This window comes from Pholis gunnellus, assembly GCF_910591455.1.
Source record: "Pholis gunnellus genome assembly, chromosome: 14".
NCBI classification, from domain to species: domain Eukaryota; kingdom Metazoa; phylum Chordata; class Actinopteri; order Perciformes; family Pholidae; genus Pholis; species Pholis gunnellus.
Window position 1 is genome coordinate 5,206,652 of NC_136541.1, and position 27,058 is coordinate 5,233,709.

At 41.6% G+C, this 27,058-nt stretch overlaps 3 protein-coding genes across 3 annotated transcripts in view; 1 reads left to right on the forward strand and 2 right to left on the reverse strand.

The window, feature by feature from the left end:
* Nucleotides 1-821: 821 nt before the first annotated feature.
* On the forward strand, nt 822-4,215 carry rpe65a (retinoid isomerohydrolase RPE65 a; the record flags this gene model as incomplete). The annotated part of the gene is made up of 13 exons (XM_079173372.1): nt 822-931; nt 1,055-1,201; nt 1,427-1,534; nt 1,736-1,877; nt 1,972-2,119; nt 2,335-2,416; nt 2,497-2,629; nt 2,733-2,872; nt 3,238-3,367; nt 3,465-3,579; nt 3,691-3,785; nt 3,864-3,975; nt 4,070-4,215. The coding sequence occupies 13 exons, from the start codon at nt 822-824 to the stop codon at nt 4,213-4,215; spliced, it is 1,608 nt and encodes a 535-aa protein (XP_079029498.1).
* Nucleotides 4,216-5,421: 1,206 nt separating this feature from the next.
* LOC306706343 (RING finger protein 11-like) lies at nt 5,422-9,282 on the reverse strand. The gene is made up of 3 exons (XM_079173377.1): nt 8,657-9,282; nt 8,100-8,269; nt 5,422-7,686 (listed from the first exon to the last, which is right to left on the reverse strand). Exons 1-3 carry the CDS (start codon nt 8,777-8,779, stop codon nt 7,512-7,514), a joined length of 468 nt encoding a protein of 155 aa, XP_079029503.1. The 5' UTR covers nt 8,780-9,282; the 3' UTR covers nt 5,422-7,511.
* Nucleotides 9,283-11,766: 2,484 nt separating this feature from the next.
* LOC306706335 (voltage-dependent R-type calcium channel subunit alpha-1E-like) overlaps nt 11,767-27,058 on the reverse strand; it is a gene marked incomplete at both ends in the record, with an annotated part of 53,012 nt that continues 37,720 nt past the window's right edge. Inside the window, 28 exons of the mRNA XM_079173368.1 lie at nt 11,767-12,273; nt 12,480-12,643; nt 12,808-12,940; nt 13,366-13,470; nt 14,872-14,971; nt 15,062-15,168; nt 15,640-15,740; nt 15,826-15,933; nt 16,270-16,375; nt 16,792-16,888; nt 17,177-17,304; nt 17,397-17,571; nt 17,697-17,788; nt 18,393-18,458; nt 18,575-18,694; nt 18,970-19,050; nt 19,171-19,281; nt 20,574-20,738; nt 20,847-21,048; nt 21,169-21,306; nt 22,195-22,355; nt 22,469-22,565; nt 23,331-23,342; nt 24,651-24,757; nt 24,915-24,974; nt 26,105-26,234; nt 26,325-26,493; nt 26,735-26,979. Of these exons, the coding sequence (XP_079029494.1) occupies nt 11,767-12,273; nt 12,480-12,643; nt 12,808-12,940; nt 13,366-13,470; nt 14,872-14,971; nt 15,062-15,168; nt 15,640-15,740; nt 15,826-15,933; nt 16,270-16,375; nt 16,792-16,888; nt 17,177-17,304; nt 17,397-17,571; nt 17,697-17,788; nt 18,393-18,458; nt 18,575-18,694; nt 18,970-19,050; nt 19,171-19,281; nt 20,574-20,738; nt 20,847-21,048; nt 21,169-21,306; nt 22,195-22,355; nt 22,469-22,565; nt 23,331-23,342; nt 24,651-24,757; nt 24,915-24,974; nt 26,105-26,234; nt 26,325-26,493; nt 26,735-26,979 (3,787 nt within the window). The remainder of the gene's footprint in view (nt 12,274-12,479; nt 12,644-12,807; nt 12,941-13,365; nt 13,471-14,871; nt 14,972-15,061; nt 15,169-15,639; nt 15,741-15,825; nt 15,934-16,269; nt 16,376-16,791; nt 16,889-17,176; nt 17,305-17,396; nt 17,572-17,696; nt 17,789-18,392; nt 18,459-18,574; nt 18,695-18,969; nt 19,051-19,170; nt 19,282-20,573; nt 20,739-20,846; nt 21,049-21,168; nt 21,307-22,194; nt 22,356-22,468; nt 22,566-23,330; nt 23,343-24,650; nt 24,758-24,914; nt 24,975-26,104; nt 26,235-26,324; nt 26,494-26,734; nt 26,980-27,058) is intronic.

Consider the following 27,058-nt stretch of genomic DNA (forward strand, 5'->3'; position numbering starts at 1 on the left):
AGAACACCATTATTTAATCTAGAATAAAGTGATGGTACTTGTTTCTTGTTCCAATTTTGTCTCAATCCAAAATGTTTCTATGAATTGCACACATTCTGAATTACTGAACTTAAAATCCCCATTCATTCTGTTTACTTGCTCTGTTGTAACCCCACATGTTGCATTAATACTCTGAACTATACCGCACTTAGTATGACTCAGCTTATCTATATCTTAAAGCACAACAATTGATACAATTGAAGAAAAAAAAAATCACGTGCACAATTGCAACACATTTGCCAATTCTGCGTGATAGATATTCTCTGTCATAAATCCGGTTTCTTAGGGGCAGCCATTGGGTCACCCAGCAGAGGATATTGGCACAATGGGATTCTTGTTCCCGCTGCGACGTGATTGGCCAGAAGAAAAGTTTACAGCGCAGATTTCCAGTGACCGTGAGGGGGACTAGACAAATAAATACCCCAAATCCACTGGGAGAGAGACGTCCAGTTCAGAAGTGACCAGAGGGTTTCTCAAGAGTTTGCTTTGTGTGGTGCCACAACAAGAAGGAAACATGGTCAGCCGGTGAGTTCCAACTTTAATTTACTTTTTATTCTTTTATCTCATATTGATTCTTAAGTGCGGACAGCTTTTTTGTAACTATAGCTTACTCGGTAATTGGTTTTGCTTTTTTTAATACATTTTCAAATAATGTGTTTTTGCTCTTCTGTAAACGTTTCTTTCACTTGATCCTGTGACTTTTAGCAGTGACTTGAACGGTCAGTGTGTCTGCAGTTTATTAAGCTTAAAGGATTTAGTTTGCTTGGCTGCAGTGTTGGTTGATGTCTTCACTGTTTGATCACAGATTTGAACACCCAGCTGGAGGCTACAAGAAGATGTTTGAGACATGTGAGGAGCTGTCTGAGCCTCTTCCTGCGACAGTCATAGGTTTGTTTGCAAATTTCTGACAGAAATAGACTGCAGTCAAATAACCAAGTAAGCTCTGAAAGGATTTCTTCTTTTCAATCCATACATTCTCTGATTTGTGTTTTTTGTGTCTGTGTTTTGCAGGTAGGATTCCTTCCTTTCTGAAGGGAAGTCTTCTCCGTTTAGGACCTGGGCTTTTTGAGGTTGGAGATGAACCCTTCTATCACCTCTTCGATGGCCAGGCCCTCATGCACAAATTCGACTTCAAGAACGGACAGGTCACCTACGTCCGAAAGTAAGACCCGAAGGAAAGAATACTGTTGTGTTGTGTAATTTTTCAGGCTATTTGTAGCTAAATCAACCTGCAGAAACTTGAGCATGTGTGTGCATCAGGTCTCTATTCTAATCAAGTCAAATGAACATACATCAGCAATATTTTATAAGATAAAAGGCTGTCTATGAATCAATAAAACATTTTTGTGTTGAATGTTTCGGGATGAAATTCTTTTCCCCCTCCTAGGTATATCAAAACAGATGCCTACGTGAGAGCCATCACAGAGAAGCGCGTGGTGATCACTGAGTTTGGCACCTTTGCGTACCCCGATCCCTGCAAAAACATTTTCTCCAGGTGGGTTGCACGTAAAACATATAAAAATGAAATACAAATGGGTAATGAGTACTTTAAAGTTCGCAAACTTTTCCTTTGGTGGTCTGTCCTCATTACACTGCTGAATATGCTACATCTGCTTTTTCTTTTGTTGAACTCCAGACTTTTGTTGGCGTCGTTTCAGCTCATGATATTACCTTGTAATTGTTTTTTTGTGTCCAGGTTTTTCTCTTACTTCAAGGGTGTTGAGGTCACAGACAACTGCCTGGTGAACGTTTACCCTGTTGGTGAGGATTTCTATGCCGTAACAGAAACCAACTACATCACTAAAGTAAACATGGATACCTTGGAGACGCTGAAGAAGGTATATCAATGCAAATATACTGTAGAATTTGAGGTGTAAAACACTCTTTTTTTCCATCCCAAAGCACAGTGAAATGTCTATGTTTTGTATGCAGGTTGACCTGTGTAACTATGTCAACGTTAACGGATTGACAGCCCACCCTCACATTGAGAGAGATGGTACAGTGTATAACATTGGAAACTGCATGGGGAAGGGAGCAACGCTGGCCTACAACATTGTCAAGATCCCACCCACACAGAAAGGTTTGGATCAGCGCTGGCATCACCACACATAATAACAGCAGTTAAACTCTCCTTAAACTCAGCTCCTTTTTATAACAAAAATGTGTTGCTGAATGGTAAATTCAGGGGTAGAGGAATCGATGCGACCTCTCAAATAAAAGAAAAGAAAAGAAACGTAATTGTTTTTTTGCTTGCTAAATCAAACATCATTTTAAAAAGCTTTTTTTTTTTCTTAGATAAGTCTGATCCCATTGAGAAGACCAAGGTGGTGGTGCAGATCCCCAGCGCTGAGAGGTTCAAGCCCTCCTATGTGCACAGGTGTGTGTACACTCCACCATATGTTATCAGTGTTGTCACAGAAAGTCCAAGTTTTGACATTCTCTCCTTCCCAATTTCAGCTTCGGCATGTCAGACAACTACTTTGTCTTCGTGGAGACCCCGGTGAAAATCAACCTGCTGAAATTCCTGAGTGCTTGGAGCATCCGAGGCTCCAACTACATGGACTGTTTTGAGTCCAATGAGAACCAAGGAGTGAGACCTCGCAGTGCATTGTTGTCTTTGGTGATTCTAACCCTTAATATTTATCATTGCCTCTGCCCCTGAAATCTCATGATGCCTCCTCTGTGTTTTACAGACCTTGTTTCACATTGCCAGCAAAGAACCAGGAGAGTACATTGATCACAAGTACAAAGGAGCGGCCATTGGCATGTTTCATCACATCAACACCTATGAGGACCAAGGCTTCATTGTTGTTGACCTCTGTGGATGGAAAGGGTAAATGTTGGACTTTAATTTAAAGGTGCAATATACGAGATTCAGCGCATTAACTGTTTGCTATGTAGAGATATAGAAGAGTGACTGTTGATAACGCTGTCCCGACCGACGGTGTTTTAGCACCCACCCTCCACGTCCCCCTCCGGTGAACACTGTTAGCTCTGTCCGCACTTTCACCGTTGTTTGCACTGTTAGCGCTGTTAGCACCGCTAGCTGCAAGCCGCCTGCTCAGCCGTCGCCATGTTAAGAAATTGCGAGGCAATCGAAATGCTCCCAATCCCGTTTAAAGCACCGTTAAGACTTCCCTGTACATCTTCTGCAGATTTATTTGACACAAGACATATTGCTGTTCATTATCCGTGCAGTTTCGAGTTTGTTTACAACTACCTCTGGTTGGCCAACCTGAGAGCCAACTGGGAAGAGGTGAAGAAGGCGGCCATGATGGCGCCACAGCCGGAGGTCCGCAGATATGTTATTCCCCTGGACATCCACAAGGTGAGTCGCCTGTCTTTGCTCGTCAGGATACAAACGGCCACCTACACAGGTGAAGTCTCATGTAATTTGTTCTCATCTCATCGTGGACTCTGTGTAGGAGGAGCAGGGGAAGAACCTCGTCAGCCTGCCGTACACCACAGCCACAGCGACGATGCACGCCGATGGGACCATCTGGCTGGAGCCGGAGGTGCTCTTCTCCGGGCCTCGCCAAGGTGCAAGCACATCCAACAGATTTAACTTACTAAGTCACAGGGAACACATTAACATTTGATATACACTGGAAATGTTGTCATTATGTAACCATTTGAATGTGGTTTTTGTAGCTTTTGAGTTCCCTCAGATCAACTACCAGAAGTACGCAGGAAAGAATTACACGTACGCCTACGGCCTGGGTCTCAACCATTTCATACCAGACAGGGTAAGTTAACAAAATACATTCAACTGGTTAAGTGTGTCAAACAAGCCTCTTTTCAAGACCTGACTTTGTTGTGCGTAGATCTGCAAGTTGAATGTGAAGACCAAGGAGACCTGGGTGTGGCAAGAGCCAGACTCCTACCCCTCAGAGCCCCTGTTTGTTCAGACTCCTGATGGGATAGATGAGGATGATGGTAAGACAAACAACAATATAAACACAACATATTCAAACCTGACACCCACTGTGGTTGAACTTGTTTTCATGATAATCCGTTGCTGCGTCCTCAGGTGTGCTGCTGACCATCGTGGTGGCTCCAGGCTCTCAGAGACCAGGATACCTCCTCATCCTCAACGCCAAGGACATGTCTGAGATCGCCCGAGCAGAAGTGGAGTGCACCCTGCCTGTCACCTTTCATGGGATGTACAAACCCTAGTGCTGCTTTTCTCAGGGCGTCAACAGCAGCCAGCCATTACCCAGTATTAAAAACAGGATAAATAATGACTAAATGGCTGTATGGGCTCATTTGCAGTTGACTTGGGTTGTAAAATAAAAATGTAATGTGAATTGATGTGGCTTTTTGATTCTAGTTGCTGGATGTACTCAAATGTCTAAACCTGAATTGTCAGCATTGGCTTAATAAAAAAACAACGTTGCCTCACATGAATATTTCATGGTTGGACAAATAAACCTGTCAAAATGAAAACATGTAGTTGTTTTATACTTAGGTACTAATTACTAGGTAACACAGGGAACTGGGGTTCAATCCTCTTTACTGGTTTTTAACATGAATACTGAACCCTGTGCTCCTTTCTCCCTCAAAATATGTTTTTGGGGGATTAAAATGACCTGATGCACATTAATGATGCTTTGTAATACCTTTAAACAAGCAGGCATTTTTCTTGATGTATCATAGACCAATTAACACTTAACACAAAAATAATCCGTTAGCCTAAATTCTTGAGATATTTGCAGAGATTTAATATGTTGCCACACAAAACCGTATTATGTTTGCTTCTGAACAAGTGACCTTCTCGTGTCCGTCCTTATTGTGTCCAAATCTCATGCAGATCTTGCAACACAGCAAAGCTGATTAATTGTGTCGCTGCATAATCTGAGGAAAGAAAGAACAAAAGGGCATGTTGCAATCCATTATTCTTTTTAAGTGCATATGATGGATGTGTGGCCCTTATATACAATGTCACGAGTCCACATAAAGCACATTTCATACGTGAGATCCATGTGCATAAACAAGGCATCCGTTTGGTTTGAATGGATCTTGTGTGCGGACAGTTTCAGAAGAGGGTTCGTCTTCGGTTTCTACAATTCCACTCAAAATAAAAAACACTCCATTGGACTCACGCGTTTCCTCCCCAGCTGATGCAAGGCGAGGAAACAAAGCATCAGACATTACTAATATGGCTTTGGCTCGCTTGCTCCATCAGTCAAAGGGAGAACCCTGATTATTTTGTCATGTTTTACACTCCACTGCCAGGTTTTAGGATTCCATTAATGATAGGCTCAAAGGAATTTCCAATGGTGTACTCTGTACTCTGCCCCTTTGCACACATTTAGTCCACTTGACACCTGACTGATGCAAACACATTGTTTATATCTTATTTCTTAATTAAACAATAAGAAATATATATTTTTTATCTTTATTTCTTTTTTACATGATGGCTTTCTAGCCTTCCAAAAAGAAAGAAATAAAACAAGATTACAGGACATAATTTTCAGAATAAACTTAAAATGAAAAACACAGCAAAGGAAAAGCTTAATGAAAGTCTCTGTTGTGACTATCACACGATAAAAGAAGTCTCTCACACTCTGAAATTCATTTGGGACAGAGGTTTGCACAGTGAGGCTTAAACCAGTGGAAAAGTTATTGACATACTGTCCTAAATACAAAGTGGAATTTACACAAATGCAACAAAAACGATAAAACACAGGAAACAGAAAAATACAGCCACACTTTCACCAAACGATGTCACAAATCAAAAGGAAATGATTGCAACTACTGCTACAGTGAATGGAAATAAGGAAACATTAATTATAGTGGAATAAAACAAAAAAAACATGACAAATAATGAAAATGACTTTGTACTAATGTGGATTCAAAATCGAAGTTTCATGTTTGCTTCAAATTTAGTCTTTTTTTCCCCCTTAAAGGAGCAGTTCAACATTTTTGAAAAATGCTTCTTAGCTTTGATGAGCAGATTTATACCGTCGTCATGTCTGTATGCCAAGTAAGCTAGATGAGGGAGGCTATTAGCTTAGCATAAAGACTGGAAACAGGGGGGAAAAGCTAGCGTAGCCCTCCAAAGTACCTACCAGCTCTCTTTAGTTCATTATTAACACATTATATCTTGTAATGGTTTATTGAACGCTACCCAGTTACTGGAGTTACACTTGCTTTTTTAACCACGCCGTCGCTTACATTTCTGAGGACGCAGCTTCGGAGACATGCTAGCAGTTTACCCCAGCTTAGTCTTTATGCTATGCTAAGCTAATCACCTCCTTGCTCCAGGAGAAACTTAACACACGGAATCAGATTGATGTCTTCTTGTGTCAAAATGTTGAACTCCTCCTTTAAACCGTAGCAAGCCTCTGTCCCTTCATTTCCACACAAAAACACACAAGAATGAAAAGTCAAGCGGGACAAAGTGGAGGCTCATACTACTGAATCACAGATTTCATTAAATACATCTTCAGGTTTACCTCGATGTGATAAGTGACTACTGACAGCTTTGAAAATACCTTTTCAGTGATATAACTTTTGCATCTCAGGAAATGAAGGAATGAAGTATTGATAGTGCAAGGTTATAAGGTACATATATTAATATATTGTTTAGATACTGTCCTATAAGTAAAGTGCAAATCTCTGGATCAGATGAAAAGTGTGTGCAAGCATTTTCTAATTTTTGACTGACCCTGCCCATGCACCAATGAGCCCTTTACTTTGGCTGCCAGCTACTTTAAACAAAATCACATTCCCTTCGATTCAAAGCATTTTCTTTAAAGTCCGGCCATTTGGAGCAGCCGAGCATCACGTCGCCTTGATCTCCTGTAGGTGTACATTTATCTTTGAGGGGTTTCTTTGTTTGTAATCCTAACCAACTGGAGAGTGATTTCTTCTGTATTTTCTAACACCAACAGTGTAAATGTATGCTGTTTATTCACATGCCTCGGAGCGCATGTTCAGAGATCACTTTGTTGAGGAAATGTTACTGTTGCCACGGAAAGCTTCAAATTGAATCCAACAGATTTCTAGCAACAACTCGTAGCATTTTGGTCGATCACCTGTTGACATTATTATCATTTTTAATGATGACTAACTGGGAATGAAGGTGAACTGGGGTCAGTTGGGGGGGGGGGCGCGCCACTGAGACCGGCTCAAGTGGAAATGCACAGTCATCAAACAGCTCAAACACACCCTCTATGCTCACAGTCAGCAAGACACACACACACAGTCATGCAGGGTCGCCTGTAAACAGTTTGTGTAACTGATGTTTAAGACCAGCGGACATGGAGGGCCAACATTTGGGTGGCAAATTTGGAATTTTTCAAAGTGCAAGAAAAGTCAACTTTTTTTTTTTTAGCTCCTCTCACTCTACCAGAGGGCCGTTGTTGGGTGTGTGTGTGTGTGTGTGTGTGTGTGTGTGTGTGTGTGTGTGTGTGTGTGTGTGTGTGTGTGTGTGTTTGATCTAAGCTTTAGGGAGGAGGGGTGAAGAATCAGTTGGTCTCGTCGTAGGTGGAGAGCAGGGCGGCATCCACGGGCTCCATGCAGGAGGGGCAGGTGAAGGACCTCATCAGCCAGTCGTCTATACAGTCCATGTGGTAGATGTGCATACACGGCAGGAATCGGATCGGGTCCCCAAAAACAAAATCCAGCATACAGATCACGCATCTGAAAACAGAGGAAATTAAGAGCTTGAACAAGTAGATACTGTACAGTTGGAAAATATTTTCATAGCTGGTTAAACATTTAACTCAATAAAAAGCCAACTATTCTCTGGTTCCAGCTTCTTAAAGCTGATTATCTATTCAATTAAATTGTATAGCCCAAAATTGAAAACAAATTTTAAATAAGGAATTATGTTACATATTGTTACCATGGCATTATGTAGATGATATCGCAGCTGACTTGTTTCCCATGGACCATATGTCATATCATAGCATCCTTATTTATGATTAAATATTAGTCATACATTTTAGAGTTTCACAAAAGAGATACTGAAGTCAGGAGTACAAAAAAAAAAAACACGATGTCTGAATTAGTCAATATTGCTCAGATCCTCTCTCTGTGTAAACTTCACTCACTCTCTGATCTTCTTCTCTGAGCCGTCCTTCCCTCCGTCGTAAACACCCTTCGGGAGGTGCTGGATGAGGCCGATGCGCTGGGCTATGCGGATCTGCTCCTCTTCTGTCAGCTGGGTGGCCAGGCGGGCCTGACTCGGCGTGGGATGGTACATGGGCATGTGAGCCTGCTCCTGGTTACAGACAAAAGAGAAACAAAAAACACAATTATCCTCCTGTATCAGCTTACTCCGTCTGTACAAAGTGAACAGACTGGCGAGGCTCTGTATGGGGACAAGATGAAAGATAAAGCAGCTGTCAGGTCTGGATTTACTTGACAGGTCAGTTAATGATGATTACTCTGAAACCAGTTTGTTTACTCGGGTGTTACCTGACTAGAATGAACTCAAGGGAGAAAAAGACATGAAACACGGGATATAGACATATTTCCACAAACATTGCCTACTGCATATGGACATTTAACTAACACTATCTTATAACAACTTGTCCTTCGTGTGCCAGAAACTTTTATTTTCTTAAATTAAACACCCTGGGAGTTGTTGGTAACGTTAGGCTCTGACCTGGTACGGAGGAGGAGGCTCCAGGTCCGGGTCTGTCCCCTCGCCGAAACTAGCCCTGTCTGACTGGGACTCGTGAAGCAGAGAGATGTCATCTGATGTCGGAGACTTGAGACAGTTGCCCATGTCTTCGTGTCTCCAACCCGGTCCTGCCCGACGTTAACAATCTGCTCTCTCTCTCTCTTGCTAAAGTTGCTCTCGGTGGCTAATGATAGTTTTGTCCAATATATCCCTCTTATCATTAACTAGTAGCTCAACTACACATTGCTAAATATACCATGTACATTATTCTACGACGTCTCCATCAACGTTAAATGTTAAAGCTGTCAACACTAGTTTCTCTTCGTGAACACAGGGACCTCCAGCTGAAAAACAAAACAAAGAACTCCCGTGCTAACGACAACTAGCCTAGCTAGCTACTTTTTTCGCTAGCCAGCTGGACGACTTCCGTGTCGCTCATTCCTTTGAAAGAATCACGATTTATACAAACTATCTACTTCAGCAGCAGCTGTGACTGTTACACTGAGCGGCCTGAGCTTTGTACTGTAGCGACATCTCCGCCGTTGAACTTTGCGAGTAATATTAAACAGTTCGCTTCCTTGCTAGCTCTTTCTTCAACCGGAGGATATGTTATCGGTCCGTTGTATATGACGTACGGGTGTGATTCTGCGCTGTGATTGGATGAATCCCCTCCACGTAGTTCTGACGGAGAGCTGAAGACCCACCCCTTTCAGTCATGAACACAAATGAAAAATATTGATAACGAACAGAATAATTAGTTAATCATTCATAATTACTCTATTGATGAATAGATTATTGTAAAAAATAGATTAGAAAATAAAAATGATTAATACATTTTTTTTTAATATTGGACCAAATCCAATCTCTCACTTTTCTTTTTTATACTTTTATAGCAAACACATTTTTCAACACTATAAGCACAATTGTAATCAGTTTGTTAAAGATGTAATCATTTTTTGAATATAATATCTACACAGCATATGGCATTCTGTGGTAAAACAAGTAAATAGATACAAAAAAACGGCACTTTTTATCACATTATAGTATATATATATACTGTTGTAATATGTTATGTATTATATTACATGCTATATCATATTTTATTTAATATAATTGACAGAATGTCTTCTGTGGAAGAGTGGACTATGAAGCACAGGCTGGAGTCTCCTACGCAGATGTAGAGGTCTAAACAGACGTGAAAACACCTGTGTGGGTGAAGCATAAAATCAATTTAAATGTCTACACAATTGTAATTTTTATAATTGAATGTTGTCACACTCTTGTTTCTTGTTTGCTTTTGTGATGTGTTTTTATTTTCACATGAACTGTAAAATCTCAATCTCTATTGATTGACACTATTCTTATTATAAATGTAATATGGAAATATAGTGTGGTGACTAAAGTTTCAGGGGGCAACGGCTTTCTAAGATAGCAGATTGCACTACTGTCTGTATCTGTATAGTAGTATTATTTAGCGTATAATATATACAGAAAACATGTGTCAGATAATCAGAAAGATACATGGAGAAAATATCTACAGCAAAATCCATTATCAGACTTGTTTTGACAGTTCATAATGCGAGTTCAGATGTCACCATAATAAAGGTGTGAACAGTGTTAACAACTAACAAGAATAGTAAATCAAGAATATACATTTAAATAACGTTTGTGTGAATTGTTTATTGCTTCAATTTCACATCTATCAAGGTTTTTGATGTTTTCCCAGGCTTCATATTTAAATTAAATAAAGGACATTCAATAACAGTGGCAGCTTGAGGACACCTTTATTTGTATATACAGCTATTGTACACATAAAAACCCACAAAGTATTTGCATTCCAGGTACTTATGATACAAATCTCCATGTTTTTGGTTACGTGAGTTTCACAGAATTGGCCTTCTTCAGGCAAAAAAAAAGCAAAAACACAAACCTTAAAATGAACATTTCCAAAGATTCCTTTACCTTTAAAGCTCATCGTCTGATAATGTGTATTGTTATTTTTTCTCTCTAAATATTACAAACAGCATAATTCCTCTGTACATTATTAGTAAGTTAGTTAGAGTAATGTTAATTTGTGAAACAAATGTGTCATGGGGTGTCTAGAGTGTTTCTACAGTCATCGTCTGCAATGGTTCGTACAATATTCACAAGGAAGAAAAAGGTGAAAAACGATGAAAGATCATTTTGTATCAGTTCACAGTAAAATTACACGCCCAGCAATTCTCAAAATTAAATGGTATATATGATTGTCGGGAAAGTCTCATTTAAAGGGTGTAGACTGATCAAAATAAAAGTAACATGACTATTTTGAAGGATCATTTTAAAGGTCTGAAGTTTGTTGGAGGCATGATTGACAAATACGCATCTTTCTCCACGTTGTTCTATAACTGTATTCATTTCTCACAACTTATGTTCAATACAAAAAAGTAAAATAAAAAGGGAAATCAGGCAGTTTTTTCCCCTGCACATTCATTCATACTGTAAAAAAAATCCAGCATTATTGAGTTTTACTTATTGATATCCACATTGTCTGGTAAAGTATCCGATTGCCTCTTCGTCATGGCTTTTTGTATTGATCTGGTCTAATAAATGGCAATGGTGTGATGATTACAACGTATTTACAAAACAATCAATTTTTAAGAAAATGTAGTTACATATTCACACACCCCACAGATAAATACTGTTAAGAGCAACACTGAATCATTTAGAAACATCTTCAGAAATGAAAATACCTATCGACACAAATGACGTAATTTGATCCATTCATTTATTTTCTGCATCCCACAACTATTTGAGATGTGTTATCACTCTCTATCATCAAGTACATATCAGGAAATAGACCTTATTTATTGTCAGTGTTCTGTGTGAATTGGCAACTACAGTTTCAGGAAGTATTGTTCTTTTTGTTTTCATTCGTTTTGGGTTCACATCTTATCAAACATCCAGAGGGCTCGCGGCCTCGAAGCACTGATGCAAAAAGAGTCACATTGACCTTCACTGTGTATGTTGTCGTACAGCGCCTTCTAACGCCTCTCTGGGATTCCTCCTCCTCCTCCTCCTCCTCCTCCTCCTCCACGTTGTGCGTCCTGTCCCTAGCACCGGTCGTCCTCCTCTGTGTCACTGAGAGGATCACAGCCCGCAACAGAGGTCGTCTGCACCAGGCGCTTACGAAAGTGTCCGTTGGGGACCTGCCAGCCGGTCCGCAAGCGAGGCCGTGCCGAGCTGACGGTGTTTGAGCGTCCCAGGCTGCAGGCCACAGCCGCCTCGAAGGTCAACGTCTCCATGGGGCCGGAGGGGTCTGGGCTGTGGTCGCCGTCTTGGGAGGCCAGGAAAGGCTCGGAGGGGTAGCGTCGAGGTGGGGACGGGTCTCGGCCTGCGTCGCCCCGCCTCGGGCCTGCGACCCCCTCTTGGGTCTTCCATTTGGGCTTGCCCCGCCTCACGGTCTCTGGGCTGCCTTGCTCATCGTCGTCCTCGCCGACGGAGGGGTGTAGCGGGGAGTAGGAGATGTGGGGGCGGGAGCGGGCCTGTGGTACGGGTCGTCGGCCGCTGGGGGTGCTGGACTCTGAGGTGGAGGGCACCGGACTGTCCGAGCTGTTGCCCTGGAGCCGGGAATAAAGACAAGATGGAACAAACAAGACTTATTGGATCTTCTTTTCCAGGACATCCAGTAACTTAAACTTAAAAAAATGGAGGGGGACATTTGCTGATTCAATTTCAATTTCACTTTTAAGTGTGTTGTTAATTTGTGCCTTGTTGCTGTCCAAGACCATGAATCAGCTAGTTGGACAGAGCTGCTCTGACCCACCTGTTTATCTTGGGTGTGTGCTCTCTCTGCACTAGAAGAGCGTGAGGGCTGCAAACTTCTTTCTTCTGAGTTACAACGAGACGCGTTTGGAGAAAGGAGGTGACAGCGCTCCTTAGATCGGCCACGCTCCTTGTCGCCCTGCTTCCGGTGCTCTGAGCGGGAAACTAGAGGGAAGACATTCAGGAGAGGAGACAACATGAATTAAAGCATTGCCTTTCCTGTATTTGAACACCAGTGGTCCATGTTTGCCAATGGTGGGATGAGCAAATAAACACTTCATACTCTACGCACACAAGCAGATGTGATATAACAGGTGAGCGGGACTCACCAGCAGCCTTGTAGCTTTTGTGACGAGGTCGATAAACTCTCTCCGGACTTTTGTCCTCATCCCAAAGACCGTTGACCCGCTGATCGGCAACAGTGGAGGCCGAACGTTTCATGGAGCCACTTGCAACCTCCGTCTTTTTATATGTGAAAACACACACAAACAAAAACAGACATACATGAAAGCACAGGGAACATGCTGGGATTACGCTCAGATCATTTAATGCAGGAGCAGGAGGACCATTGCAGAGAGCTTTTTAAAAACAGAACATGCTTCAGTTAGTGCAAAAATAGCGTGCATCTAACAGACTATTTTGGATTAGTTTCCTCTATTCTCGAGAAGAGAGAGCGCTCAAGGTTAGAAGGCATCAGCTTTCAAAGATCACCGCATGTTAACAATTCTTTGAACCTTAATCAGACTCCCAAAGTAGCAAAAGACAAGCCAAAACTCTGATTTAACTTCTCGGCATCACATAAGGAACAAGGCACTTTGGCGTTAGAGCCCATGCAGCCACTGACGTCCTCGAGTTTCAGCACAGAGGCCGGGTCATGGAAGATGTACCTGCGACTCTACAGCCAGACGGGGCATGGAAGAGGCCCGCACACACAGACCCCTCCCTAGTGGGAGCTCCTGTGGGGCTTCAATCCCCCTACTGCACTCGCCCACCTAGGTGAGTACAGAAACAAGAGAGGAGGGCAAGGAGAGACACCAATCAGACTCGTCCCCCGACAGGACTGCCCTTTAGATGCCGAGGTCCAGCTCAGCTGAGAGGAGGGCACACAAGCCATTTCAAAACTGAGGGTCACCTATCATAGACATCGCCATCCAATCAGAAGCCATTCCAGCCAAAAACGGACAGATTAACAACTAGCGACGGGGAGACTGACTTCAAGGAGGAATAGAAACAGTGGAGGAGACAATGCGAGAATAGACAATAAACAAAACAGTTCACAGGGAAAGATGAAGTCCATATTTCAGCTTGGAAGTTCATTCAGTCATGCGCGTTCAGGTCTTAATAGCTACACAAACAAGAGCCAGATGACATCTGTCTAAAGGGACGAACACATTCCTCTGCAAGAACAAACACTAATATGTGCGTTTTTCAGAATCATTTCATACCATTCATCTAGCAAGCGACGTAGACCAGTAAAACCAGACAGTATAGACACAGCAAAACAACAACAAGTTTGACAATCTGCCTTCGCTGTTCCAACCTCCAGAGGACTAAAAGACACAAGAACACAGAGCAGCGAGGCCGTGCTCTGCAAGGCACGGAGAAAAGTCACAGTTTAAATGGTGTGTTAAACGTTTTGCTTTGTGAGTTACAATACTTGCTCTAAGACAGCGTTTCGAACCTGGGGACCCCCCTCTTAGGGATCACAGGATTACTCTTGCAACAGTGCAACACACACCAGCGGCATATGACGTGTGAAAACACACAGACATCCATTGTTTTCTATGCAAGCCTGCTGACTGGTAGGCTCGACACATCCTAGCTCACCCCTGACAACTTCTTTCGTCTTGTATAGTACGTTATAGTATGTTCAGGGCTTCAACTGATTTGCACTTAAGTCAGCGATTCTGGTAAACGTATACGGTCCCTCCAGATTTACCGTCCTTCTTGCTCCCAATGAATTTCTCTTTATACATCCGTGGACTTGTTCCTGCACAAGCACTAACAGTTGCTGATTGGTATTAATAGTGTTGTGTCTCGGTCCGAGCCACTTTGTTTGTTTCCCATTTACAGAGCCAGAGGCTTTTTTCAGAACAGACAGTTAGCGGACCAACGAGGAGATCTTCGCTGAATTCAACAAAAAGCATATTGGATTAGAATCACTGACTGCATATTTAGATGAATAACAAGATAATAAAGAAGAAAAAAACATAGTTCTACTCTTCAAAGTGATCTTCTTGAACTTGACCTCCAAAAACTATTCCAGAAACTGAAAAGGAAAATTGCTGTTTCAGTTAACTGGCCACAACCTCTACGCATAAGTTAAGAACCACTGCTCTCAGACATGGTTGTGGTGTTAATATTCGTAGGCTCATGTTGATCCTCTTTCTTACCAGATTCTGCTGCTGAGCAGCATCAGGGTCGGAGCTTATGGGCTGCAAAAACAGTTCCTGAGGTGAGATGGGGCTTAAAGCCACAAAGCCTCCCCTGGTCCTGTATTGGGACAGAGAGAAACAGTCAACAAACTCATTAATAAATACACGATTTCAAGTATAACAGATGAGCACATGAGCGCAGACTCACAGGGCTGAGCCCGCGCTGTGGGCCATCATCGGCAGCGTCTGGGAGTTTGACAGAATGTCCTCCGGGAGCGTAGAGGCATCCAGACGCTTGAACATTAAGCTACTCTTCTGCAATGAGAGAAACAAAAACAAATCAAACGGAGGTCAGAGGGCTTCATTCTGATTGCATTTTCATTTTGTTCAGGCCCAAATTTAAGAAGGTCAAAGACGACCCCAAAGACAAGACAATGAAGACATTCCTTCCACTTTGGAAAGAGTTATGTTTGGAAGTTTAAGAAATATGGGCAACTGGGATGGAACTTGATTCTTGATTTGCTAGACTGCAATTCTTCCTCAATTTCTTCTTTTTCCATTTATCTTTTTTCCTTCTTCTTCATCTTAAAAGGTAAGGTCATATCATAGCTTATCATTTAGAGTTTCTCTATGTTGTTGATCAAATTGTGCGTTCAATTAAATTATGATAGATCGCATGTGATTATCGACATGGTTGTCTTACTACCTGCTTAATTTATGTACCTCTTTTCTGTGAATACATAATTATAAAACAGGGCGAAGAAGATGATACCATGCAGAGCTGACCTGAGCTTCAAGTTGTTGCCTGAGCTTCTTGGCTTTGTTCAGTTTGAAGTAGTCCATTATCATCATGGAAGCGTAGATCTTCCCCACTGTCATGTCCGTATCTGTGAGGGCAGACACGCTACATTAACTGTTGCTGCTCGTCTCTCAGCATTACATCGAGTATTTCCTCCTTACTGAGAGCCAGACCTTTGTTGATGGGTACCAGGAGGTCCAAGTTCTTCTGGGGCAGATAAGGCCAAATGATACTGATCTCTTTCTGCAGTTCACTATCCAGAGCGATACGGTCCTCACCGCCTGAAACAAAATAGAATAAGTTACACTATCAGTTAACCGAAGGTGAACGATGAGTCGATCAATCGATAAGTTAATTGATGTCATTTTTCAAGAATAGAAACCAAACATGTGAAATGTAATCTTTCACAACATCACATGTGAAGTGAGACATTTCACATGTGATGTTGTGATTTCACATAAACCATAAACCATAAACCATCTCACGTCTTCTTTGACATTTTCCCAATTAAAGTTTATTTTAGAGACCAAATAATTAATCTATTATGAAAAAATAAATTCACCCTGAACCCTTAAATGCTATATCACAATCTGGACATGCTACTTCTCGAGTCGGACCTCTGGCTATTTTGATGTCCAAAGCTGTGCGGATGAGCGACATCAGGGTGGAGGTGAAGTGGACGCTCATGTCCTCGTCCACAGGCATGTTCATCAACACCAACCTCTGAGAGACAACGAGGGACGGAAGGAGATTCATTTAATCACGTCAGTGAACATTTCCAGCTAAAAATACCACCCCAGATTATTTAATTTTAGAACATTTGAAATTACTCCACATACTGAAAAACACATCTGCGTTAGTGAATTTTGTACAAACTGTGTTTTAAAATGAAATTTCTCTCTGATCAACATCAGCTGAACAACTTCTGTAAATGTTCAGATCTGTATTTGTCTTATAACTAAAGTTTTTAATTCAACCTCAGTTCTATTACCTTTGACTTGATAGACACTCTGTTGGTTCCCTTAAATCCACCTTATTTACAAGTTGTATTGCTCTTTTCTGTAGTATATACAGTATAAGGAATTTAGGATTTTTTTGTCACCTAGCCCTGAAGAAAACAGTGATAACGTTATCAGTACCTTGTAGGCGATCTTGGCAGGACATTTTTTGCCCAGGCCCAGGGGCGGGGACATGTGTGTTAGCATCTCATACATGGCAGTGTAGTGGATACGACCGCTTCAGAGGGAAAGGTGAGGGGAGGCACAGACAAACAGAAGGTGGAGAGGTCAATGAACAGTGGCATTAAACACAGATCTAACACAGATTTTAAGAGCAATGTTGGCTTTTTCTATCACAGTGAACTCTAGATGCTCTTTTGGAAACACAACAGCTCATTGCACTGAAAATGTGCTTTGACGGCCCTCTGCTGGATAAAGACAGAACATGACTGTTGATCAGGTCTGCTCGAGTCTAAATATAACTGAACATGTGAAAAACGCAGCAGTAATAAGATCCAAGTCTCACCACGCCAGACGATCATACTCCCCCCAGATGCGAACAAACTCGTCCAGGTGATGGGGACCCAGGATTGAGGAGTCTCGCGTCAGGTACTCAAAGTTATCCATGATCACAGCCACAAACAGATTTAGCATCTATAAAAGAGACATAAAGAAGAAAAGCACTGCGTAAAGACAGCAGAGGAATTGCCGAATATATAAAGCGAGTGAGCAGAGTGAGGCCTGACCAGGAACGAGCTGAAGAAGATGAATGAGACGAAGTAGCAGTACGCAAAGTCGGTCCCACAGCCTCCCTCGTGGTCTGGAGACGTGGTGAGGGGGGAGATGGAGGAGTCCGGTTCACACTCCCGACCCGACAGACACGAAAGCATTATCTCCTGCCAGGACTCCCCTGTCGCACTCCTGGTGGTTTAAACAAAAAACCGACACCTAGTTGACATCAAATTCAGACCCATTTTCTAGAAGTGAAAGAGAATGAATTAAAACTGAAAGCATCGAGGCTTGAAGGGTATGTTTGATGAGCCCACCTGAAGAGCAGCATCAGCGCACTGAAAAAGGTCTTAAAATTGTTGTGTTGATTGATGTGACTCTCGTCGTTCAGCTTGATGTTTCCAAACACCTGCAGAGAACCGGTTGTGTTCATTCCATTGGAACTCAATTACATTACATATATTAAAAAAATGTCCAAGTAAAACGTTAAAACAATCAGGAACACAGATGACTAAATGGTTCAAACTACTTAATATAAACAATATTAAGAAAATAATCCACCAAATAGCTTATAAATATAAAAAAAAATAGAAAAACATCTGTAAAATCAATGAACAAAACCCCTGTCCAAAATGTTACCTCTTCAATGTTTGTATATTTCTTAGATGGAGATTTTTATTGCTTCTTATATTTCTGTTATATTTATTGTGTCATATTTATAAATGCTTTTTTTATATTTACTATTCATTTTCTTTCTTTTATTGAGCCTCCCAGCAAAAGCATTTGACTCGATTGTCCCTGTATAACAGGAGTGACAATAAACGTCTTGAAACTTAAACACTAAGACTACATAGGATCGAAAAAATGTGTATATTCAGTAGTCAATAGTCTGCATTTGTTTCTTAAAAATAAAAGTAGTGCCGATGTCCAGTACATAACCCTAAGTTAGACTTCCACTGGGAGCATGACTGTCTGTCTGTTATGTTATTTGTGAAATATTAGTGAAAGGATACCTGCATTCCAATGATGGCGTATATGAAGAAAAGCATAGCGATGAGAAGACAGACATAAGGTAGAGCCTGTTGAAGAAGAGACGGCAAAGACAGTTAATTAAAACTCGTCATGAATAAAAGTTATATTGTTTTAAAAGCATCATTATGAACCAAAGTGATAAGAAATAAGTCAAATGTCCGACCTTGAATGACTGAACAAAGGTCCACAGCAGAATACGGATGGTGTAGCCCTGCCTCAGCAGCTTGATCAACCTGGCTGTTCGGAAAAGCTTCAAGAAACTCATGTTGATTGTGTTCACGGACTGGCGCATGAATGGTTGGAGAGTGGGTGACACGAGAGAGAAAGAGAGGGAGGGGGAGAGAGAGAGAGAGAGAGAGTGGCAGACAGAAGGGAGAGACAGGATGTAAAACACAGATGGCGGCATTCATCACAACATGACTTAAGTTGTGTCTGGAAGCAGGGATCGTAACACACGAGGGAAACTTGGAAAGAAAGGATGCTGCTTTTAATGCTAGATATTTGTATTTCAAGGGTCGCAACATTGTGAAAACGGATGGTGTCTTGGCAGAGTCTTACCTGTAAATCCACAATTATCTCAGAGATGCTGCCAAGAACAGTGATGAAATCAAAAATATTCCAAGTATCTCGAAAGTAGTTCTGCGGCAAAAGAAAATGTTTCAAGTAATTTGACTCAACATAGACACATTCTTTATCAGTGGAGCGAGGTGTGATTTAAATAGCTTCTGTCTTTGATTGGTCTCTTGAGTAAAAACTCACCACCAAACCGAATGCCATGATCTTGAGCATGCACTCCATGGAGAAGAGGACGGTGAAGGCCGAGTTGAGGTGTTTTAGGACCATGTCGTAGGCTGTCGGGGCCGAGTGGTACTGAAGGAAAAGAGAACTTTTGAGTTTACTGACAGCCATGACAAGTTCATCATGCTGGACTCACATGTTTCAGGCTGTATAAACGTTGCTTACTTCCCAATTCCGGCAAACGTTTTTCAAGAAGTATCAGATGTTTACGGATTCCACACAGTCGTTCTTGCAGAGACTTAAAACTTGCTTGAGTTTTATAATCACCTTGAACAGTCACTCATATTTTTATCAATATAATTATTGTCATATGGTTTGGTCATAAACAAAATTCAGCAGTAAAAAAACACGGTACTTGATACATTCAGGTGCTTGTTGGATCGTTTGACTGGTTTGAAACAATAAACTAACATTTAAACAAAAGAATTTCGTACAAATTTATTTTCATTTCATTGAAATGTTTTGTCTCAAATGTGGCATTTAAAAAAAAATGCAACAACAAAACTGGTTGTTTTATAAAGAAAAAAATAAAGTGAGTTCACCTAAAATGTTGCTTATAATCCCTGTTTGCACAGAAGAACCTACATTGAGTTTAGCAGGTAGAAGTTGAACCAAGAGGTCGGTCTGTAAACTGTGATAAATGGTCAGAGCTTCACAAGTAAAACCAAATGTGTACAAAACCCAGACATGTTCCCTTGTCTCTAAGTCAATGGGTTTGTTAAATGGGTTTTTGGTTCGATGCCTGAAAAATGCTCTGTGGTTAAAACAAGCTGAAGAGATTCTAACGTTTTGTTTTACGACATAAAATACGTCACTAAATATCTCATTCGTGAAATTTGAAGCTTTTACGTGTCTTGAAAACAAGACGCTAAAGGAGACTACAAAGCATCATCACACTGACCAGTCTGCCTTCACAGCCTCGTTGTGCGTCCTCACACTCATGTGACCGTGGTGTAGTTTGTATATCACCATTATTAGCTTTCTGCCGACTGTATTCACGCTTCCAAAATCATAAAATTGGTGTTCATTTGCGAAGATGATATCACCGAACAAAATGTGTAAGAACTGTAAATGTGTGTTTGCCACAGAGCTTATTGTCTGCAATAAACCAAAATCCAATGAACAAATTGGCCAATTTTTGACGAGGGAACCAATGCGGTGGTATCTTTGTGCGTTGGCCTGCAGCACTCTATTGCATCACATTACCACATGCTGAGGAAAATATAGAACAGGGACTAAATGTTTATCGTTATGGATTACTTGTCTCACGATTTGTAGCACCGATACATGCAAACATGACTAACAAAGATCCTTTAAAGTATCTACTGTTGCCATCTTGCATCGTGCTGTACGGAGAGCTTTACCTTCATCATGAGGACCACAGTGTTGAGAGCGATCATGACGAGCACCGTGTACTCAAAAGAGGGCGATGCCACAAAGTGCCACAGTCTGTACTGGAAGGTCTGTCGGTTCTGGGGCATGTAGCGGGTCATCGGCTTGGCGCTGATGGTAAAGTCGATGCAAGCCCTCTGATGGACAGAAACAAAACAAAACAGACATGAATGAATATGTGTGAATGTAACTGTGTGTGTGTGTGTGTGTGTGTGTGTCTGTATATGTTGTTCATCGCGACACACCTCGTTCTTCTCCAGAGTGCACTCCTGAATCATCTTGTCGCCCTGCTCCTGGAAGGTGATGATGATCAGAGCCACAAAGATGTTGACGAAGAAGAACGGAAAGACCACGAAGTAGACCACGTAGAAAACGGACATCTCCATGCGGTTCCCCCGACTCGGCCCCATGCTCTCCTCTGTGACATCGGTGGAGTGCTGCAGGACTCTGGCAGGAAGAAAAGACGGGAGAGAAGAGAGGTCATTTATCTTTTTTTAGGCTATTGAGGCCAAAATGTTTTAATTCACTTAGATTTTCATCCCTTATTTCAAGCAACAATCCACTTACTGAGGCCATCCCTCGCCAGTGGAGACGGTGAATAGTGTGAGGAGGGCCCAGCAGACGTTGTCGTAGTGAAACTCGTGTCTCTTCCACTCTCTCCTCTTCACCTCCTTTTTGTCTCTGCTGTAGTCAATGTAGTAGCCACTGTAGGGAGCAGATTCATTCACTGATTGAACCAGCACTTTGCATGAAGAGAAAGACATTAAAGCTTTTGTGAGGTGAACATACTATTAAGTGGTGAATCTGCGGACCTACAGACAATCACAGGCCATCTGGGGTTAGAGTATGCAAAGACTGAGGAGCTACACTTCTTTGTTGAGTTGCTGTTGTTGCTGTATTTTTAGCTGAAGCTGGTTGGCTTGTTATTTTGACCTGAGTTTCCCTGAAGTTCACTTTAAAAGTCAAGAAAAAGTAGCACATAACCCGCCATAAAACCATAACTCTTTATGCTTCAGCTTCATGTGGATTAAACAAACGAGATATCAAATTTAAATTAGTGAGCTTTGGATGCTGGGAGGCAAACTGTGTTCTCTTTGGAAAGAACCAGGCTAGCTGTTCCCCCTGTTTCCAGTCTTTTTGCTAAGGTATGCTAGTCTCTCGCTGCTACCATAGCTTCATAAACATGAGAGTGGTATCGAAATGAACAACTCCTCATTTTCTGGTTGTATTTAACTCCCCTCTTTGTCTGGGGAATGTAACGGTCATGTAATGTGACGTGTTGGACTGGATCCATGGAGGATTTTTAGAGACATGGACTGTGAGAGGTTTAGATCAGTGGTGGAAAGTGCATACACATTTGAGATACTTACATCCAGCAATATAATATACAGTACGTTATTCTGAAATGGGCCATTCTGCCCAAATGTGTATGTTAACCTTTGGTACTTTAAAATATATTTTGATCCTAATATTTTTTAACTCAAGCTGAATTTTGAATGCAGGACTTTTACAGAATGTTTATACTCTGTGGTATCACTTCTTTTACTTCAGTAATAGTTTTCCTCTTCCACTGGTTTGGATAAATCCACTTACTGACATTCCTTCTCTGAATTCATGGAGCTGTCAGTGCAGTAGAAGAACTTCCCCTTGAAGAGCTGCACGGCAATGACAGCAAAGATGAACATGAAGAGCTGGTACACGATGAGGATGTTGAAGACGTTCTTCAGAGATGTGACCACACAGTCGAAAACAGCCTGCGGAGAAGAAAGACAAGCGAGATGGCAACGCAAGCACAATCTGTCAGACATCTGTGAAACAACACCCAAAACCCCAAATACTGGAGAGTGTTTTACAGATGTTATCAAACCTTGAGTTTGGGAAGCCTCTTGATGGTTTTAAGAGGACGAAGAACCCTCAAAACTCTGAGGGACTTTATTGTCTTGATGTCTCTGCCTTTGTTGTTTCTGTTGACGGTGTAAAAACAGCACTTAGGAACACAGTTGTACACTCAAACTAGCGTACAAAGACATATGGCATAGACACATTCAAAACGGTGAAAAAGAAAAACACACTGAAAGTAAAATGTCAATGCATGTGCATCTCAAAAGGCACAATGAAACACAGAAGTTCACCCTGAGTGTGTTTGCACGGAGCCCAGCAGGTGTCAAGCTTTTGATAATTTGTGCAGGTTCTACCCTTGAAATAATTATCTGTGAAAACCAATTAGTAGAGAGTTCACTTGCATTTATAATGTGTCTTCCAATCACGAAATGATGCCTTAAAATGATTTTACTCCATCAAATTAGGATAACGGTATTTAATTATAGGTCATAAGCACTGCCCTCACATAACTGAATTCACTCCATCAAGGTCATAGCGTTAAATTACAGAATATTCATACAATATGTACTTTAAACACACAAGTTAGAACACTGTGTGAGTGGAGTAAAGTTTTGAGTTTCAACTGAGATATGTGGACGCACTTTGTGCAGCACAATGTGTTCCAGTTTATGGAGTATTGGATTATTCTTTATTAATAATGCTGCAAAAATGAAAATGAAAATGACACCTGTCAGGCTCTGTAGTTTGGTGAGGTTTAGAAGACACAACAAACAACAAAAACACAGTGAATACAAAGAGAAAAACAACCCACACACATGAAAATAAGAAAACAATTATATGAGAAGCTTATGGGAGACGTTCACATTTAGTGTGACTGAATTTTTTACCCCATCACATTCCTGGAAGCCCCAACAGTGACAAAATCCACAGGAACAACAGAGAAAAATTGAGGCATAAAGAGAGATACACTGTGAGCAAAGCTCGGAGAATCACAGCTATATTCACAACAGAGAAATTAACAATACGATCCTCAGTACAACAAAAGGCACAAAAGGTTAGTAAGTCAACTGAGACACTCATGCCGGGAAATAGAGATGAAACGATTTTCTTGGCGGATTCAGATTTTTTAAAAGTCGATTTTTGCAGATTTAGATTTTCTATGCAAGAACTAACATTGACTACAAAGCTCCAAATCACTTTTTATTTATTTTACCACCATTCCGAAAAATACACTATAGTGATTATTTGCATAAAGTCAATATAAAGGATTGTATTCCTATTAAATACTTGCTTTGATTAAAAAAATTCTTGGCATTAACTATCATCAGCTGCTTAGAGCTAGTGCGGTTAACAGGTCATAATTCCCTCTCTAATATCCATTTTAAATTGCTTCGAAAAGATCTCTTATTCTTATTCTATTGTAAATGTTCACATTTTTTATTTTAAAATGATGTCTTGTATTATTGCACTGTGTTTACTGTCACACACCAATCACCAAGCCAAATTGCACTCGACAACAAATACGCCCAATACTCATTTTTCCTGAATAATGCTTGAACGCATCATAATAACCTCCGTTGACATTGGCTCCACGATAAGCAGGACGAGACTCACTGTGTTCACTGTGATTACTCTGATCAGCACACATGGGAATGAATTACAATAGAATAAATGTCTGATTAGGTTAGTTGTGTTTTTATGGTTCTTCCTCCATGGCTGATTTTGGACTTGTAGTTGTGACAAATTGCGAGCTTTCTGTCTTCTTCACGTGACGTTACTGTCCGTGTCGCTGTGTAGAGAGAAAACTGATCGACCAGTAACCGATCAAGGCCGATCAGCTGAAAACCGTCCGGGTTCAACCGGCAGCTAATCGATCGATGCATCTCTAATGGGAACGTCAACGAAAACAAATATCATAAAGGCTTTTTAGCTTCACTCTCCACCGGTGTGTAAACAGAGTACACAGAAATCTCTTTTCCTCTTGTTGTAGGACCGAAGTGACGCTTAAATCTGAGTTAGACATTTCACAGGACCATGCATGCCTCCACATTTGCAGTTTTTAAGCTGGCAATGTAACATTTTTTTGAAGCTGCAAAAGGCGTCTTTGACGGGAAGGTCGTTTATAACAATACAGTACGCTCAGTAAATGATTTGCTGCAGTGAGTCAGTCATTAGTCATCAGCGGGCAGCACTATATAGTGACTCACGTTAGAGCAAAGGCAATCAGAGCTCCCACCACCACAATGAAGTCCAGGATGTTCCACATGTCTCGGAAATAAGAGCCATCGTGCAGAATGAGGCCCTGGTCTATCATCTGGAGGACAAACAACACACCCACAAGGACACAGAGCGAACAGATTAAATACGCACAGGGAGCAAAACACCTCTGAGTACATCTAGAGTACGTTAAATAATTAAAAAGTGTGATTGGCCTCATCGAAGTGGAGACCACATATGTTTCAGTTACCCACCTTGATGATCATTTCAAAGGTGAACACTCCAGTGAAGACGTAATCAAAATAACGGAGGACCTGGATAATTTACAAACATAAAAAATACATATTATTTTGCAAAAACGACTTTTCTTATGGTGCATATCTAAATACCTCTATTCTGTAACGTATGTACTGCATAATCATTTTCATTGTATAAATCATCAGCACAACTTATTGGTTTGTGCAAAACAGCTAAATATAAACTTTACAAAGAGGACCAAACATGTATTTCTGGAGCAAACCACAATTTATTGCAGTGTTTTTGCAGCTGGTAGCAGCTCCTCCGTACGGATTTTCAGGGGGTGCTAAGTTACTCTTTAAGTTCTTCTGATCTCCGTCAAGAGCAGTGCAGATGTCGAGCCAGGGTCTGTGGTGAAAACAAAAAGCCATCCCATAGTTGGGAAATGACTGGCAACCGAGTACGTAGATGGTGTGGACTACTCTTGACACGTTCTGTGACACAAAGTTGTGCAAAAACAAACTGCGCAGCTATTTCCCAGGAAAATCTGCCGATTCTCATCTTGCATGTGTGTGAAACCGAATGTGTTGTGACACATTGTTGCTGACAGTGTTATGTCAACTTGAGATCAAACAGTAAACCTGAAAGCTAACCCCCCCCCCCCCCCCCAGTAGTGTCTCAGATCTTCATTCATTCTATTTCCGTGAATAATTGCTTCCTTGAGGAGAAACGTGTGTAAAAGAATGAGTGTACATGGAGTGGCATTGGTCAGCGTAACACCATCAGATCACTCTGTTGCCATTACTTCAGACATCCACTGCTTCTTTAAGGAGTCAGTGCGACTCATTGACGTAATCGGTTATAGAAATACGTTGATTTGCACAACTTGTGGCAGTGCATTGCAAGAACGGCTGCACCCGGTCGAAGTATTTATTGAACAAGCTACAGCTTAAAAAAGAACAACTCACCCACAATCCTTTAAAGTATGGAAGTATGTTAGAGGGACCCAACAATGTGGTGCGCTCTCTCTCTCTTTGTTCTGATCTTTAGTCGAGCAGTTATTTCTAGCTCACCTATAATACACTGTTGGAGAATCTTTTAGCACCTTGTTAAGGGTTTCTTCTGACATCAAATGTATTATCCTACATCCAAATGTAGATCGTGCATAAAACTATAGACACATAAGAAGGATGTATTCTAATCTCACCTTGTTTCTGTCTGAATTGGTACACACGGGGTCCTCAGCAGCCAGAGCAATGCTGCTCGCCACGATCACGAGGAGGATGGTCATCTCAAAGTAGCGCATAGTGACCACATAGTGACAGATCCTCCTGATACTGCGGATCCACAAAGGGAGAAGATCTTTACTTTTGGTTGATGAAAGAGGGCAAAGAAACAAGGATTTTGTGGATTTTGCAGCATCTTACGGGTTGGAGGCTTTGAAGATGAACATGCTATCCGGAGCTGCAGGTTTGGGAGGAATTGGAGGTTCCTCCTCCTCATCCTCATCCTCCTCCTCATCCTCATCATCATACTCCGTCTCGTCGTCTTTGTCTGTCTGTTCGGAATGGTATGCCTCCAACTCTTTACTGTTCACTAAAACCCAGACAAGAGGTGCAAGAGGGGAGAACAAAATGCTTTAGCTGCGCATGGACAGCTATGATGAAGAAAGAACAATGTGAGTCACCGGCACAATGGATTCATAAAAATAAAAAAAAAGGCTGTGGAACTCTTAGCAGATGTCAAACACCCACACACGGTGATCCTGACACTAAATCCCACTTTACGATGCACAGTAAAGGAGCGTGACTGCAGTGAGAAGTGATCAGCGCGCTACCTGTCATGGGCTTGAGCTCCAGCAGCGGCTGCGCAGACATTTCGATGGCCACGCTTGCCGCCAGGTTGGACTTGTCCCGTTTGATGGAGACGGGGCGGCTCTCGGACTCGATGGCCCTCACGGTAAACTCTGTGGCCTCTAAGGCGGGCTCCACGGGGACGCTTTGGTCTGCGTGCCCGCCTTCGCCCTGCTCGGACCAGGTGCAGTCCAGCAGCTGCTCACACTGGGGAGGATCAGGAATGTCTCTGAAACGGGAAAGAAAAGATCACGAAACTTAAATCAGTGCAACAGATTAAGTGATGACATGGAAATCTGTTCTGCAGA